General features: G+C 37.1%; 1 protein-coding gene and 1 long non-coding RNA gene across 3 annotated transcripts; one reads left to right on the top strand and one right to left on the bottom strand.

Annotated features, from left to right (window-relative positions):
* Positions 1 to 3,540: 3,540 nt before the first annotated feature.
* LOC104240798 (uncharacterized) lies at positions 3,541 to 14,312 on the bottom strand. 2 transcript variants are annotated; one of them, XR_714542.2, is made up of 3 exons: positions 14,097 to 14,312; positions 12,902 to 12,987; positions 3,541 to 3,797 (listed from the first exon to the last, which is right to left on the bottom strand). It is a non-coding gene; the product is annotated as an uncharacterized lncRNA (long non-coding RNA). The 2 variants fall into 2 exon arrangements; XR_011404525.1 differs by lacking the exon at positions 3,541 to 3,797 and adding an exon at positions 8,466 to 9,419.
* Positions 14,313 to 17,200: 2,888 nt separating this feature from the next.
* LOC104240799 (ethylene-responsive transcription factor ERF024) lies at positions 17,201 to 17,770 on the top strand. The gene has a single exon (XM_009795687.2). It carries the CDS (start codon positions 17,201 to 17,203, stop codon positions 17,768 to 17,770), a length of 570 nt encoding a protein of 189 aa, XP_009793989.1.
* The last annotated feature ends 279 nt before the right edge of the window (positions 17,771 to 18,049 follow it).

Below are 18,049 nucleotides of genomic sequence, written 5' to 3'. Positions count from 1 at the left end.
TATCATCTTTCAAGTATCGACATCCATTCCACATTTGCCGAATTAAAGCCTTGGGAAGAGTGGCTTCAGGGTGTAACTCGATTACTTGCATACTCAAATCTTCATCATCAAGAACTACTTGGTATCTCCCTAGTTGTCTTAAAACTCTTTGTGGCGCATATGGCTGGATGCTTCTCAATCCCAATAGTAGTAAATAACTATTTGAGGTTGACATGTGTATCACTTCCCTTACCGGGAGCCATCCCAAAGTCCACTCGATTCGACTTGCCGTTAAAGATCTTAGATGAAATACCCAGGCTTCGACCCCTTCTGGTGACTTATAGTCTTTTATTCTTTCTTCATAACTCTCGATGAAATTATCATGGCTTGGACCATACTGTATGAACTTGGGGTGATGTTGGAGATGTTCAATCATCCACATTTGCAACAAAATTTTGCACCCTTCGAAGATCTTTGCCCCTGATTTACATAAGGTCAACGCCCGATAAATGTCTGAGAGAATGATCGGGGCAAGGGTGTGATTTTCCTTGGTAGTGAGGACCTGTACGACTTTCGCTGTGCGAATATCAATTGTTCGTTCTTTGTTTGGGAAGACCATGATTCCTAGAAAAGCCACCATGAAGGCGAAGCGACGGTGAATCTGCCAGGTGTCTTTGTTCTGCTTGTTAGTAAGGCCCTTCTCATGAATTTCAAATCCATCTGGCTTTCCGAACCTTGAATGTAGGAAGTTGAAAGAACAACACCCGTTGATAACATTGCTTTTTCTGATTTGATTATTGATGTTCAGGAGCCCAAAGAATCGATGCACTGAGGGAGCTTTTGGGAATATGAGACTTTGGTTTCTTAAATCTCCATCAAAACTGGCATATCCAGCTATCTCTTCTAATGTAGGAGTAAGCTCAAAATCAGATAAGCGAAAAACATTGTGAACATGGTCCCAGAAAGTTACTAATGCCGCAATCAAATCATCACGTGGTTTAACTTTCATAATATCTGTGAGAGTTCTCAAATGTTTAATGACCCATTTTTGACCATCTTCTCCTAACTCATGCCACCACATCTGAAGCCGAAATAGAACCTCATCTGCATTTGCGGATGGTGGGTTTTGGGTAGTGCTCATTTTGTGTCTGCGATTAATTTTAACAAAAATCAAGACTCATTTTGAAAACAGACACTCATAAAAAAATCATTTTTTATATATTTTTTTTATTTATTTAACACTTCTTTTTTTCAAAACTTAAAACTATTTTTTGGGAATTTTCTAAAACAACCCATTTTATTCCTCGGCTCTTACAATGATTTTTTTTCCAATTAAGCTGGTCAACAAGCAAATACGAGGCAAATGAATGCACAAGTAGTAAGTAGGATGCATCAGGATGGTCTTTTCATTTCGGGTTCACCTGTCCTAGACAGACCCAACCCCTGTGTTGAGTCTCCAAGGTCAAATGTACATGATGCAAATAGACGTTTCCTACTAGGGATCCGGCACATGGCTGAGTTATTCTAAGTGAAAAACCTGAGGTTGATTGTTCTAAACCTGGCTTACCCAAACGGACAGTTTGAGCCGAAGTGGGGGCAACGTACCGGGAGCACGAAAGTCTACCCGGCCTAGTTACTTGTCCCAACTTCGTCTTATTTGGTATGACTTTAACAGAAAGGTGGGCCACGCGCACGTGTGCACCATAAATTCAGAAGACTCAGAAAGAAGGGGTTTCGTAGCAGTTGTATATACACAATTCAGATAATATTAAAGCGGTAAAAGTGTCATTTAGCACATTGGGCATATATCATGTAAAAATCAGATAATAGATAAAGCCAACTATAACAGTCATTTTAAGCTCGAATTCTTAAACCTTGAACCAGTGGTTCTGGGTTAACAACTTGTCTTCCCCAGCAGAGTCGCCAGACCTGTCACACCTCCTCTTTCCTCCCCCGCGAGGGTGCGAAGGAGTTTTCTCCAATTAAAGGACAGTCGAAATGGGATTTGTTTATTTATTTCAGAGTCGCCACCTGGGAATTTTAAGGCGTCCCAAGTCACCGGTTTTAATCCCTGAATCGAGGAGAATATGACTCTGTTTGTTATTCTGCGAACCAGAAATCCGAGTAAGGAATTCTGTTAATTTGGGAGAAGGTGTTAGGCATTCCCGAATTCCGTGGTTCTAGCACGGTCGCTTAACCGTTATTATACTTGGCTTAATTATCTCGATTTGCTAAATACATGATTTTGTTACCGCTACAATTAAAGATTTTCTTGAAACGAATCACGCGTACGTATATTCGTGTTATATATTTTTTATAAACGTGAAGAATCGTGTCACGCATACGTGTACACAATAAGGTTGACAATATTATTTTTTTGTTTATAAAAAATAGACTTATGTTCGAAATTGTGCTTAAAATAAAATTAAGAACGTTCGTCACTCTTGTATGATTAAATAGTGAACTGCACCTCTCGGGTTATATGAAATTGATTTGATATTCTCCGAAGAACCCCCTTTTTATTAAATGTTCGCTCGAAGTTGCGCGAACGCATAATCCGAATTGCCTTTAGAAATATAATCAGGTCACGCGAACGTATCCCTAATCACACAGAAAATTCTTGATGGTAGTATAAATTTTCCACAAATTGTTTATTACATCCCTACATTTTTATGTGAAAGTCATGAGAAATCACTATTTGAGATGCCTCTAAATTCCTTGAAAAGAATTCACAATTTATTAAGTGTTGACCACAAATTATATTTTTCGCGTATGAATTATATTCCTCCAAGCCATTCAAATTTAAAGAGTAAAAAATAAACAACGTGTGATTAATACTACCATTTTTCTCGTAAATACAATATATGTATACCCAAAAGTGAATTGCGTATAAAATTAGAAAAAAAAATGATTTATAAAAGGAAATGATATTTTCGAAGAATTTTCATTATTCTATTTGTAGCGAATGCTATTTTACATTCTTAAAATTGTTACAATTTATAAGCCTAATCTCCTTCTACATCACTTGTTCTTAATCCAATAGGCATGATTATTTTGGTTAATTCTGCTTATGATTGAGTTTGGGATATACATAATCAAACCAATTTTTATTCTCAACCTATGCGAACTATTGGCAAACACTAACTTTACACGTTGTAAAAAAAATTGTTGACTTATCTTTTACATTATTTTTAAAGAAATGAGTTGATTGCATTCAAATAACTAGGCCATTTGTTATTAAGAAAGAGAACTAATCTACCTGTTGACTTAATGAGATGATATCACATATAACGTAAATATACCTCTACACCATTCGCCATATTCCAACATTGTGAACATAACGGATTGTATCAATGCACCTTTCAACTATTGATTATAAACATAACCATTAGTGCGCCATATATGAACAAAATACAACTAACATCATTCAATCCACAACTAAATCAGATATCTGACAAAATAGGCTAGTAATATAGTTTTTTGACATTTCCATACTATTCTTTACTTAACTAACAATGTCACAAGACTTAATTAATGGCCAACTTTATACCATGTTCCCTATCTTGACAATTCAATCATAACTATACTTTAATGAAATTCTGAAATAGATAACATTATTACAACACTTATACGAACTTCAAAAGGGAATGATTAACTAATAGTCATCATGTCAAACATACTACTATATTAACCAACTGAAACAAAACTGCAATTTAAACTAATAGACTTAAACGAGTAGAAGACATAATATTAATTCCAAACTTCATTCATTTTTGCAATGTTGAAACTTTCCACAGCACGAGTCTAAAGATATATACCTGAAAATGAGGGTAAAAGAGGCAAATTTCAACAGTAGCAGCAGCAACAAAATCAGCAGAAATTGCCGAATAATTCAGCAGATTTGAGCAAAATAACAAGACCCTTGGAACCAGACGAACAGTAACAGAATTTTAAGAAATATTTCAGATTTAACCCAAGCAATATCAACAAACAGACCCGGACAGGTTCAAAGAAAACTATGTTTCTGATTTTCTTTCCTTCTTCTATATCTGTTTCAGATTCTGTGTGTGTGTGAGTGTTCTCTTTTCTGTTTCTTTTTCTGTTTTCTTCCTAATTTTCAGATTTCTGTTTCTGATTTTTTTTTTGCTCAGTTTTTCCTTGTGTCTCTTTTCTCTCTGTGTGTATCTCCTAATTTTCAGATTACTCTCTCTCTCTCTATCTGATTCTCTTCCTCCTTCAAATCAGTCCCAACTCCCCTCTTATATAACTCTGCCCTCTAATGCTGCCTGGACCCCTTCTTTCTTTTAAAATCAGAAAATCCTATTCAAAATCTGCTTTTCTACTTTAAATCCCATTAAGTAAAACCTTTTCCTGATTTTCAGGACTCCCATTACCCTTTGTTTCCCCTTATCCCATTAATTAATAGCCACTAACATTCCACTATAACACATTAACACTAACACACTGTTCTTACTGTTTCATTCCCCAAAGTACCCTTATAATCCTACTGCTATTACTGTTCTTAATACAAAATCAGAACAGATTCTACAATCTGTTCAAACAGCTATAACCAATCCTATGGCTTTAACGCAGAGAAAAAGAAAAACATTGGATTACCAAGTCAGAACAATATTTATAGAGTTTTTAACTAATTGGGTAATTAACAATCAGGATTAAAACCAAACAAAATATTGAAATGATTCAGTTTATACAGACAGACTAATCAATGAAGCTTAATCAGATGATTATAGCTGACATTGATCAGCAAATAATGAAAGTAAGCAAATCAAATAACTTCAGGATTATTGCCAGACTCAAGGATTTTACGAAAACTAATTAATTGACACCACTCATTAATCGACTGACTAACTACCATAATTGTCAACAATCAGTCTACAAATAGATAAACAGGTTGTTTCAATCAACATTAACAGAAACAGGAATTTATAAAACAACTAATCGACGTACTTAGTCGAGTCGATTACACACATTGTAAACAATCACAACAAACAGAGACATTGTTATAATTTGATCACATAAACGGGTATGAGATAGAATCACAGAATCAAATAAACAAAATATGAAAAATTACACAAGCTACTGAAACAGGCAACAATATACACATAGGATACAAAAGAAGTAAGAAGAATACCTCTGAATCTTCAAATTTACACGGACAAAAGCTCAACTTTGGATTCGGACCTTTTGAGGCTGAACAGACTTTATTCGAAGTATTCTCAATTGAGAATACCTCGATTAAAGTCTCTTAGACCTCAATCCCTCATTTAATTTGGGTAAACTCCACGATTGGAATTTTTTAGGGTTTCAGATTCTTTGATCTCAAATTTGAACACTTCTAGACATATTCGAACCAAACCAATGATGTTTTAGGCACGAGGGAGGTCAGGTGGATAACTGATGTGAGTTTGAGGTACATTGGGTAGGGTTAGGTTTTACTCGAATCTTCAAATGAAGATTCGAGCAGTTCCAGGTAGATTCGAACCATGCTATTAACAGGTTCATGATGAGGATGGACAGGGGAGACTGTGGTGTTAATTTGGAGACCATCGGAGAAAGTTGGATTTTCAGACCAACCTTCGATCGAAGATTCGAGACTATGTGGTCTGATTCGAGGGAAACTAACCCCGGATACGTAAAGAGGGGGTTGTGAGGAGTCGAGGGTGTTAATGTGGGGTTGTTTGGACCACCGGAACCGCCGTGAGGCGATTTCCGGTGGGCGGTGCACGGTGGTGGACGGTGGAGTTCATTTGGTCTCTTGAAGGAGACGATGAACAGGACAGAGGGGGTGGGGTATTTGGTTTGGGGGGCTGGGGTAGGATTTAGGCTTTTATAGGGGTGGGGTGGATTGATAATGACCGTCAGATCAAATATGATCCACGGTCAGGATCAGTTCATTTAACCAAACGATGTCGTTTGGTTTAATGTTGGGGTCGGGCTGAATTGGGGCAATGGGTCGGGTAGGGGGTACGGGTAAGGTCAAAACTCTAGGAGCCCTTGGATCAGAAACAATGAACGGTCCTGATTAAATATGATCATACGTCGCCGTTTGGTTTAGTGAAGGATCTGAACTGGACCGTTAGATCAATTTGATCAACGGTTCAGATAAACATACCAATACGGTGTCGTTGATTGTATGGGAATCACCTGAATGGGTACCATCAGAACGACGTAGCTTCTGCCCTATACTACGTCGTTTGATGTCTTTCGGGTTGACAGATCTGGGCTGGGTAAGTGCATTGTTTTGGGCCTGATATTTTTTAATTAAATGGCCCAGTCCATTTTTTTTCTATTATTTTCTCACTCTTTTCATGTTCTAATTTTGTTCCTAATTATTAAATTCCTAATTTTAATTATAAAAACAAAATTACCCTTACAAAAAATATTAATTACTTTTTAACAACTATTAACACATAAACAAAACATTAATCATACAATGACATAATTAAATGATGAAAAATAAAATAAATGCATATTTTTGTGATTTTCTTTTTGAATTTAATCAATTCTTAAATGCATAATTAAATCCTAAATATGCATGCAACATGTATTTTTATTTTATTTTTTCATTTAACTATAACAAAGTAAACATTTACGGACACAACACAAATAATTAATAAATGCCACATAAATTCTAAATATTGCACACAAAGAAAATAATTATTTGTGATTTCTTTTGGAATAGTTCTTGTGAGGCAAAAATCACGTGCTCACAGGTACTGAAACTAGTTAGGGCAGGATACTACTGGCCTCGTATGGAATAGGACGCAAAGACGTTCGTATAAAAATGCGACAAGTTCAAAAGCTATGCGCAATTGGTACACCAACCGGTAGAGTCCACCATCGTCGGGTTCAGAAAGGTAAGTTTTTTTTATTTTAACTGATTATTTCACTAAGTGGGTTGAATCAAGTCCTTACCAAAAGATCGGTAAGCGCGAAGTGATCAACTTCATATGGAAATACATAATTTGTCGGTTCAGAATATCGAAGGGGATTGCCTACGATAACAAACAGCGGTTTGTAGGCTCCAAACTCACAAAATTTCTCAAAGATTTGAAAATCAAAAAATTGCCTCCTCACCATACCATCCGAACGCTAATGGACAGATGAAATCAACCAATAAGGTAATTATCCAAAACCTCAAAAAGAGATTAGAAGCTACTAAAGGCAAGTGGCCCGAAGAGTTATCGGGCGTGCTATGGGTGTACCGTACGACGGCAAAATCAAGCACGGGAGAGACACCCTTCTCTCTCGTATATGGCATAGAAGCTTTGATCCTGGTGGAAGTAGGGGAACCAACCTTACGGTTTTCCCAAGCCATGAAGAAACAAATAACAAGGCATTGTTGATAAAGCTGGATCTACTGGATGAACACAGGACTTGGCACACATTAGGATGGTGGCTTAGAAGTAGAGGATGGAACGATACTACAATCGGAGAGCCAATCTTCGCTACTTTAAAGTAGGAGACTTGGTTTTGAGGAAAGTGACTCAGAACACTCGGGAAATCAATGTTGGGAAACTGGGTCCAATGTGGGAAGGCCCTTACTAGGTTTCAGATATCACTGGTAAAGGATCATACGAGCTAGAGAATCAAGATGGAGTCAAATTGCCCAGCATTGGAATGTGGCTCACCTTAAAAGGTATTACAGCTGATGGATCCTAACTATACTGAAAGTATGTGCTGCACTCTTTTTCCCTTCGACCAGTATTTTTCCTAATATGGTTTTTCTGGCAAGATTTTTAAATAGGTAGTAACAGAAAACATACTATGAAGAAAACGTCATCAGCAAAGTTAAGACCTTTAACTGACAAGGAACTGAAATAACAAGCCGCTACGGGATGGTTAGATAATCTTTGGCTCGCGGGAAAAGTTCCTAACGGGAAATAAAGCTTGCAATCGAACCAAAGATTGTTCAATTGTTCACAAGTATTTTTCCTCAAAGGACCAAGACTTCAAGTATTCCAATTCGTATACTTCGCATTAGAAAACTAGGAGGAATAATATGAGAATGCATCAACATGATTGCCACAAAAACTGAGACTACGAGACATGGAAACAATAGTCTTATCGAGATCGGGGACTACACGACCATCTTCGTAAAAATAAGATGTACAAGTTAGCCACATGTATTGGAAATTTTCTTTTCAACAAACGAATGCTTATGTACCTTTAAAGATAGAAGAAATAAAATGAAGTCCTTTTATTTTTATCTTGTTTCTTGTCCAAAGGATGAATTGATTTTATCATTAGAAAGTTAACTAAAAACTTCGAATGCTTGTGCCAGAATGAACATGAGACGTCCTTTTCAAGAGCACTTTAAACATAAGAGGGACCTCTCTTATGAAACCTTCATAGTAAAGGGCTGGTTCCGGAAGTGTTTATGCCGGAACCTAAAAGCTATTGGAAGAAAATACACCCGATGATTTATCTAATTCGACGCAAAAAGAATGAACTTTGCGCAATACTTAAGCAAAAAGTCTTCTTTATTTATCAACATGCCAAACGGCATAAGTACAAAAGAACAAAAGTAAAACAACAGAAAAAAGGAAAAATTTAAACATCATTGCTACTAGAACTCAGGGGAAGATTAGGCATCTTCCCCCCTCCCCCTCCCCCCCGGGAGAGGTGGGCAGATCTGTCGTTGGTGCGGGATCTGGGCCTTCATCAGCATTCTCGTCAAGTTCTTCCTCAGTTTCTGAATACTCGAAATTGGTACTTGAAGCGTCAGTTGAGGCGGGCTGAGCTGGGAGATGTTCTCGAGCAGTTAACTCCAACGCATGGGCCTTTGCGATTTCATCATCAATATCAATGACCCCCACTTTAGCCTCCTCCAAGGTTTTCCTCCTCATATGGTACATTGAATATGTCTTTTCAAAGACGAGGGAATCCCCTTGGTGTGGGAGCTTTGACTTGAGTCTGTCAACCTCGGCTAAAAGTTCATCCCTCTCAGGCCTTGTGGCGCCAAGTCTAAGATCAATATCACGGGTTGTAGATATGTGAAACCGGTTCCGATCAACAATCTTCTTACACCTCTCTTCCATTTGGACTCTTTTTTCCTTGGCAGCAGTAGCTTCTTCAGCTTTAGAGTTCAAGGCTGCCTCCAAATTATTCACTTGTTCAATGGAGGCAGACTTGCGCTCGGCAGCAGCAAGCACATCATCTTGGACCTCAGCCTATTTAGCCTTAGCCTCTTGAAACTGTACATTTAGCTGAGTGGCTTCTTGGCTAAAGGCCATCAGTTCCTGGTTGCTCAGCTGCAACCGGACCTCGAGCTCGCTTACCTCAGAAGCCTTTGCCTCTAACACCGGGAAGTGAGCAGCAATTCAGTCCCTCTTGGACAATAGCTGATCCTGGTCAGACATGAGTCCCTCTTTATCGAGGATCAATCTCTGAAAGCCCTCGGCAGCAAGGAAGTTGGCCTGCAAAACGTATATCAAATTAAGAAACCCTGTTATAACAGATGAATAAAGAACAAGCAGTAAGAGAACAAGTACGGTACCGCTGCCACATTGTGTATGGCATTATTCAACATACACTCCCCCGAAAAGGAATGTATTTTCTACTTATCTTTTTCTGAAGCCAACTACTTCAAATAGTTGGAAACCTCCACAGGCCTGAACAACAGATGTCACTCCTTTGAAATCGAGAGAGTGACACTCTTTTTCCCTCGTGGATCTAGAGAAGGGGGTGAGTATTTGTGCCCCAAATTCTCATGGTCAGGGGACTGGGGAGGAGAAACATTCTCTTCTTGGGCGTCTATGGCCGGTGAAAGAGGTGCAACGGATGCTGATGACGATGGTGTAGCTGGTGTAGAGGGGCGCAAAGTTATAGGCGTTGAAGGTTGAGAAGTGGATGCAACGAGAGCAACGTCGATTATTGGTTGCTTATTAACCGAAGGCAAAGCATATCTGGTGTCCATGCTCCTGAGACCGTAAAAAGAAATAGGGGTTGGGAAGAGAGAACCAACATCCTCTACTATTTCCATTTCACCCCAAAGTGCTTGAACCTCGCCTTCAGTTGGGGTTCTAAGCTCTCCAGATTGAGCATTTTGTTGAGCTGATGAAGATCGTTATCTCCTTAGAAGGGAAGCCTCTTCATCTCTGCTTCCTCATCATCTTCGATGACCACTGTAGTCGGGGTCGGTCCGGTTATAGCCTTCCTTATTTTATTATTTTTACTCCTAGCCGAAGAAGAACACTACAACAAAAAGGCTTTTAGCGGCAATTAAAATTCTTTATAGCAACAATAGAAATGGCCGCAAAAATGTTTACCGGCAATTAGTTATTAGCCGTTGAAGCTAGCGTCGGCAAAGGCTTTAGTGTCCATTTGTCTAAATGTTGGTAAATGGCCATATCATGCCGGTAAAAGTCCTTTAGTTTTAGTGGCAAATATTACTAGCAATTATAATGGATACTAAAACTCAGCAAAAATTCCATAAGCCCTACATTTTGCAGCTTTTATTATTACCGCTAAAAGTAAATTTAATATCCGGTAAAAAGAACCCTTTTTGGAAGCAAATATAATAGCCGCTAAAGCTATACTTGAAATCCATCTTTATTCATTTATTTAATTGCTTTTATTATTGTCGATAAAAGTTCATTTAATTGCTATAGCAATGACATTTTAGAAACTTTTCTTATTGCCACTAACTATTAAGAAAGAGTTTTTCCATCATTGTTAGTTGATGCCTGGTATTCTTATTAACCTTAAAAATGAATATTCTCTTCAAAGATGTTAATGCACTTCAATAATCCGCAACAACCGAAATTATTAATCCAAAAATCGGAAGTGTCAACAACATAAAAAATGCTAACCTATTTAAATCTAACACCTAGTGTCATTTTGCATCTAACAAGTTATTTTATCAAGTAGCTATATACAATAAGCGACATAGAAAGATTCTCCAACTCTTGATCATAATGTAATCAACCATGAGCGAAGATTTTGACCACCATAATGTATGACTTGAAATGACAAATAAAATAAATATAAATAAATAACCACATATGAAGTTCATTAATAGTCAGGAAAATAATTGTCTGGTGTTTACATACATATATACTAGCGTATCAAGGAATTGCTACTACAAAATCCCATCAAAATCAAATGTACAAGAAGTTTGTTGTTAATGGTTTTTTCTCAAAACATATATATGTACTTGAAGATCTCAAAGTAGCATAGGCTCAGAATCAACTTCACAAATACATTTAAATGAATATTTGCCAAACAGCCTTACACGAGCATGTTCTAAAAGGTCCCAATATTTTTCATTGGGTTTACAGATTTCTCGAGTCTATTTGTTCATAACAATACCAATCCAATAAGTAGATAGTACAAATATGTGGAGCAATTACTGTTTTTGTCTACTAGAATGGACATATTCACGTTTCTTTTTAGAAAAAAAAAAAAGAAGCCCAGAGAAATATGCAAACCCCAAAGACCTGACAAGGATGCAAAAGTGATATTTTACTCCAGTTTCAAGATTCTACTCCTCTGCTTGCTATTAAAGAGGAACACGAAGATAGAGACCAAAGATTGTGTCACACAAATATTTACAGATAAAATGCTAATATACATAGTAATCTCTCCTTACATTTTCATGTTATATTCACATAATTCACACCTAGTAAAATTAATGATAAAAATAAATATATAATTTTTTTCTAAAAACCATCGCAATACAACTAAACTCAAAATGAATTAAGTCCTTCTTATTGATAGGAATATGAACACACATTTCCTGAAGTTCACTGGAAAACAAGATCGATTGTTTCTACCTCTATCTCTTCTCTTATAAGAACCTTCAAATTCGTTTCTCAATATTAAGTTCACAGGACCTGCCAAAAAAATTAGGTGGTTCTCACATGATTAAGACTTAAAGTTTTACAAAAGATGCTAGAATGAATTTCTAATAGTGGATCTAAAGAAATGTTGTTGATAGTCTCTTTTGGTGGTGAAGGTGCTGGAGTACTATCAAGGTATTAAAGTTTGGATATGTGGAGAAGCCTAAATATCTTCTCGTTCAAAATAATCTACATGTTTAAGGTTTGATTATTATCTTTGGAATTATGATTGCCAAATCTCGTAAGATACCATTTTGAAAGTCCCTAATGCCTCCAACTAGTTGGTGATCAAACAACAATATTTGGCAGTTCAAATATTGTAATTTCAACCAAATTAAAATAGGAGTCTTCCTACACAAGGTAGTTTAAGAAAAATGGACTAATAGTTCAGACTAGCGTAAAGAGATATAAAGACCACTAACAACACATTGATTTTTACCTTTTCTAAACATAAGGTAGCAATTATTAGCAACACAAAGAACCTATTTTGCATAGTTCATACTATTTGCTTTCTATGCGTTCTCAACAATTTCAAGAACAAAGATTAGCAAAATATAGATTCAAATATGAAACGAAGAAGAAATTGTTACTTTAAAATGGCATCCCTGGCGCTTGTACTATTTGTTTTGCTAACTAACTTCTCCTATCCTATGTTTCTTGAGCTCTCTTATTCTCAAGATTCTGGGGTTATCACAAATAAAGGAGAAGCTACCGTCGATAGTCAGATATTCTAACAAAAAATTAAGACTTCAATTCTAATTGCAAGAACAAGTATGAAAACTCATCTCATAAAAACTGCAGAAAAAAGAACCGGAGTTCATTGTTACATGAATAAGGGCTAATCAGAAAGAAAAGGAACTACATGTGATACTTGGAGCAGAAAATTAAATTTTTATATTGGTAAACAATACATGAAAATGAAGTCAAAGACGTTATTTAACAAGAAATAGCGATCAACTGCTATATGTTGTTCCATTGATTCCAAATGTGAAGTAATACCACAACTAACTAGAGAGAATGAATGTAGGGTAGTCATAAACAAGATACAAGAAACTTACCTTGATTCTATGATAATGGTTCCATCCAACCTTTGATGAAAGCTTGCCCAAAATAGTATGTATGTCCTGTCTCGAGCCTCAATATCCTAGACAAGAAGAGGTAGTATATCCGTATAAAAAAATAATACTGTGTGTAGACTAATATTAAGTGCATCGGAAATGATCATTCTCTTTATCTTGTCGTATGTGGATGGAACACCTTCATAAATTAATTACGAGTATTGCGCTGCAACTTACTTTAGCATATTTTGCTATGTATAGACTAACATTTGTATCGTTAGATCTAGTTACAAGAAATCTGGAAAATAAACTAAAAAGTATGTTTATTCTAATTTAAAATAAAAAATCTAAGTGATTTAAGTAGAGAAAGAACCAGATAATCAATAAATGTGAGTTGTGTTGTACTCTATCCCCTTTTCTTCAATCTCTGTGTGCTTTTAATATGATGTTGTTCTAAGCAACTCTATTTGTGATATTTCTTTTCTTGTTTTCGCTGTCTATTATGTTGTAACAGTATCGCTACTTTATAGACACATATCAAAGTTTTACTTTAATGAAGAGTTTAACTATTTTTAAATATTTGGAGGATATAATATTGGTCATCCAAGTTTACTACACGTTGAAAGAATCTACTCATATCTTCATCGTGCAGTTTCCCCCTCATTTTTCGATTCTTATTCAAAGTTGAAGTAGAATTAATCTAAATATGTATCTACTTACGAGAATTAATATCAACTTACACCTAATTCTTTTTTCTCAACTTTCATTCCAATCATGATAAACCCAGCAAAACTATAATGCCAATCATACGTCTAAAGAAAGGTGAGACCCGGTTATCTTAAATGGAAAGAACAGGCATACCATGTTTATAAAATAATCCTATATGTTTCATAATATACTTCTTGTACAGAAGATTCACTAGAAATATCTCACCTTTCACACAAAACTCTTTTTCTTTCTGTTCTCTCGCCCTTTTCTCTAAATTCATATTCCTAGTTCCCTAATCTTCAATTAATAACCCACTACATGTAATAAGGAGTAATCCAATTACCCTCGATAATTTACAGTTAAAATATTAGGGTTAATTGCAAAAATAAGATATTAGATATGTGGGAGAACAATCATCATCTTCTTCATACGTACTAGACAATCCTAATCATCTCAACAAAGCCAAAATTAAGATAAGTTGTCTTACCGTGAGATGGTAGCGGCAATGTGAACGGTGGCTGAGCAGCGGCGATGAGACTCTTTACCTAGGGATGGATGGTGACGATCGATGGTGAGACAAAGAAGGCACGATGGCAGCAAAAAGTTACTTTGGTATGGTGGCCAACTATAACAAGAAGAGGGCAGCGGCAAGGATAAACTTTATTTGTATTTTTGAAATATTTTCTAATTTTTTTTAACTTCGTTGTTGATTAGAAATAGAGGGAATAGGTGATTTTAGTGGAAAAAATCAAAGGAAAAGCTAAAATGATACTGGCAGCTTTCAAGAAATGTCTTTTGGTGGTCATACATATTTATCGCCACTTAAAAGGTAACCAATACCGACTAATTCACAATTGCCACTACTATTCGGATTTTTGGAATTATTTACTGGCCATTAGCTTATTGCTGCTAATTAATTATCACTAAAAGTCCTTTTTGTTGTAGTGGAACGACGCCTTTTTGGTTGCTTGTTCTCTGTCCAGGGACTCCGAAAAGAAGTGCCCCCACCGGAGGCAGATCCGAGGGCATCGCTCTGAGTAAGAGCATCTTGCAGCAACCTCACAGCCTCTGAAGGATCAGCCAAGACATCGACCTCGAGATAGGTGACAGAGCCCACCGAAAGTCCTGAATCAAGCAAAAGATATAATTAGCAAATTTATCTATGTCCATATAGAAGCAAAAGGAAGAAGGATTTAATTTACCATGATTCTAGGCCTTCCAATCGTATTTAGGAGCCATCTCTTTCCACCTACGGGTTTTTGGTGTTGTAATAGCCATAATCTTCTGGACCCATTGGTCCAGGCCTTGAACCCTTGGTGGTGTCCACTGAGCAGCTAAAACAACGAGAATAAAGAGGTCATCAATAACAGGGAACAATTCTTTTTTATGAAGGAAAAAATGAAATACGAGCATACGTGAACGGTTCCATGATTTAGGAAAGGATGGAGTCGTGACCGAGATGATATCCCTGGTAGCAATGATGATAAACCACTCCATCCATCCGCGTTCACCGTCATTATCCACGCTAGTAAGAAGAGCGTGGTGGCCACGTTTACTGAAATTTATTTCTCTCCTACAAAGGGGGGGGGGTAGAGGTTCATCATATGTGCCAGGGTTAGGGTTTTTCCCGTCTCCACGCACATTTGGTGCAGACAAGCCACCATTTGCCATATAGAGGAGCCCACTTATGCCAAGGAGACCTGGTATCGATGGCAGAACTCTAAGATCACGGGATCAAGCCCCCATGCTCAAGGAAAATGGGCCCAAGGTGAAGGGATATGTATAGACATAAGTAAAGCCTTTCTCGGAGAAGGTAACTTGCTCTATTAAGTGAGGAGTGATAATGTTTAGGTCATGGCAGTTACAATCCTCCTTCACAGTAGGAATACTAGAAGGGCAAATAGAAGAAGATACCTACTAACGGCATAAATTCGAGGATTCATAGAAGGGAACTTCTCTTGGAAGTCATTAACAGTTCTTAAGTGTTTTGCGTATGATTTTTCTTACCAAGGGGGTTCAGCATCAATATCAACCTCCTTATCTTTGCTTCACTTCGGGCCTCCACCGAAGAGAAAACCAGAGTTCTTAAAAGATTTAGTGAAAGAATCCATAATAGTAAGAAGATGATAGAGTTTTGTGAAGAAAATAGGAGAGAGATGAAAGCATAAGGAAGTTAAGTGCAAAGAGGATAAAAGAGCTTATGAAATTTTTAGAAGTGAAAGAGATAAAATGATGCGTATAAAAAGATATAGACGACTAACATCATTGTCATGATTACCTCGAGAACCGGCGAAAATACTGGTAAATCGTGGGGCAACATGTGTTCGGAGTATTAAATGCAAGTAGAAGTGTGTCTTATAAAGCGTCAAAGACTGTTCAAAAGGTTTCAGAAATTTTCCCGCCAAGAAAGGAATCTTCACCAACTTCCTGATGACACAAAGATATGTCACCGGAAAGCAAGGAGGCTATTCATATAGGGTAAAATTGATTTATATTAAATGACCAAATGGTAGCATGACACGTGGAACCGTAGACAGGCGGAAGACAAATGGAGTAAAAACCAAGACCGGGAGCAATAGCTGCAGTTGACATCCGATAGGCCCCGAAGAGAGCATAATCAACGTGAGCGGGTCAAATATTTGTCGCCTTATGACATTTAATGAAGAATATTCCCTAGTATTAAATAGGAAGCCGTTACAGAGAATTTTGACATTCATGACTTGCCGCTACATATTCATCAATGGCCCCCTTTATTATCATTTAAGAAGGGCTTGTTCCTAGGATTTTGTTTCCTAGGTATAGCTATAAATAGTAGTTTCAACAACCATTGTAGACACACAAAATATATGGTATAACTTATGCTACATTCTATTCTCAAGTTAAATAGTACAACTTTACTTTCTGTTATACTGCTCTTATTTCTTTCCTCGGAAGCATAGCTCCCCGGTCAAGCCTGCTATTCCATTTGATTTTAGCGTTAAGTCTTATTTTTTAATCTAATTTTTTTATCATTTTGAATCAAATCAATTCGGCTATCTATAAATCATGTAACAAATTCAATTGTACCGTTACGGGTAAACAATAATAAATGTGTATAAATAAAATACATATCTTATACTATTCTTTAATTTGGTAAACCTGAATACAATGATTCTGACATCATAGAGACAATGTCATATCAACGTCTCACATTTCCCGACTTTCTTCCGAACACTACGAAGTTCTCTTTAGTTCGAATCAGAAAATCAATCACTTCATCAGAAATAAAAAAGAAAATAAATAAATCCAGAACAGTACTGTTATAGCTAATCTTTAAAGTATAAAAGGCCACTGTTCAAACACCTATTGTGCGCGGTTTTTTGAGAAAACGCTATCCAACCCATTTTTCCAACTCATTTCTGGCTTTCACCCAAAATCCTTACACCTCGCAGTTCATTACCAACTGGTTTGCACTTCTCCATTTTTGGCTGCTCAAGGCTAATAGCACACAATTACCTCCTTCATAAATGGCTTCCGTAATCCAATGGAATCTTAAACTCAAACTGAACCATTACCTAGTACTATCAACTAGAACTAACTTAACGTATTCAGATGTCCAGTCCTGGGGCGAGTAGCAGTGGCGGAAGCAGTGGCCGCCACCCTGTGTACAAAGGAATAAGGAGAAGGAAGAGCAGCGGAAAATGGGTGTCAGAAATTCGAGAGCCACGATCACCCAATAGGATTTGGCTTGGTACATTTCCTACCCCGGAAATGGCAGCAGTTGCTTATGACGTAGCAGCACTGGCCCTTAAAGGCCGGGATGCTGAGTTGAATTTCCCGAACTCAGCATCCTCATTGCCTGTCCCGACTACCAACTCCCCTCGTGATATTCAGGCGGCTGCAGCCTGCGCGGCTGCAGCTCTTGGGGCAGCCGGGGATGCTTTAGGCGCCCGTAGAGGAGTTGATAATAGCAACAATAGACCGGTTTCCAGAGAGGTAGAAAATTCAACACCTTGGAATAATAATGAGTTTATGGATGAAGATTTGATCTTTGATATGCCAAATGTTATTATGAATATGGCTGAAGGTATGCTTCTTAGTCCTCCACGTTTCAACGTTCCTGACGATGACACTTCTGCTGCTGAATATATTGCTGACCAAGATCTCTGGAATTATCCCTAATTTATCGAGATAAAATCTTAGCTTCATAATGACAAGTTTTAGTAGTAATTAATGATGTTAAATAAGATGGGAATAACTTAATAACCTCAGCTTCGAAGGCTCCATGTAAAGAATGGGATAGCTTTGTGTAATTTGCATGTTTTTTGCTACTGTGTTTCTAAAGGGTTTTACTGTTTTTAAGGTTTGCAACTCTCCATTGAAAATGCTTTAATTTTGCTATTAAAAAATAAATCTTTAATAGCACTAAAATTCTTGAATCTTTGATTCCAAGAAGTCTGT

Source organism: Nicotiana sylvestris, chromosome 12, assembly GCF_000393655.2.
Source record: "Nicotiana sylvestris chromosome 12, ASM39365v2, whole genome shotgun sequence".
NCBI lineage: Eukaryota > Viridiplantae > Streptophyta > Magnoliopsida > Solanales > Solanaceae > Nicotiana > Nicotiana sylvestris.
Note: the sequence above shows the minus strand (reverse complement) of the source record. Positions and strands in the feature narration are given on the sequence as shown.

Coding starts and splice junctions, on each gene's coding strand:
- LOC104240799 (XM_009795687.2), top strand. CDS start 17,201: ATGTCCAGTCCTGGGGCGAGTAGCAGTGGCGGAAGCAGTGGCCGCCAC.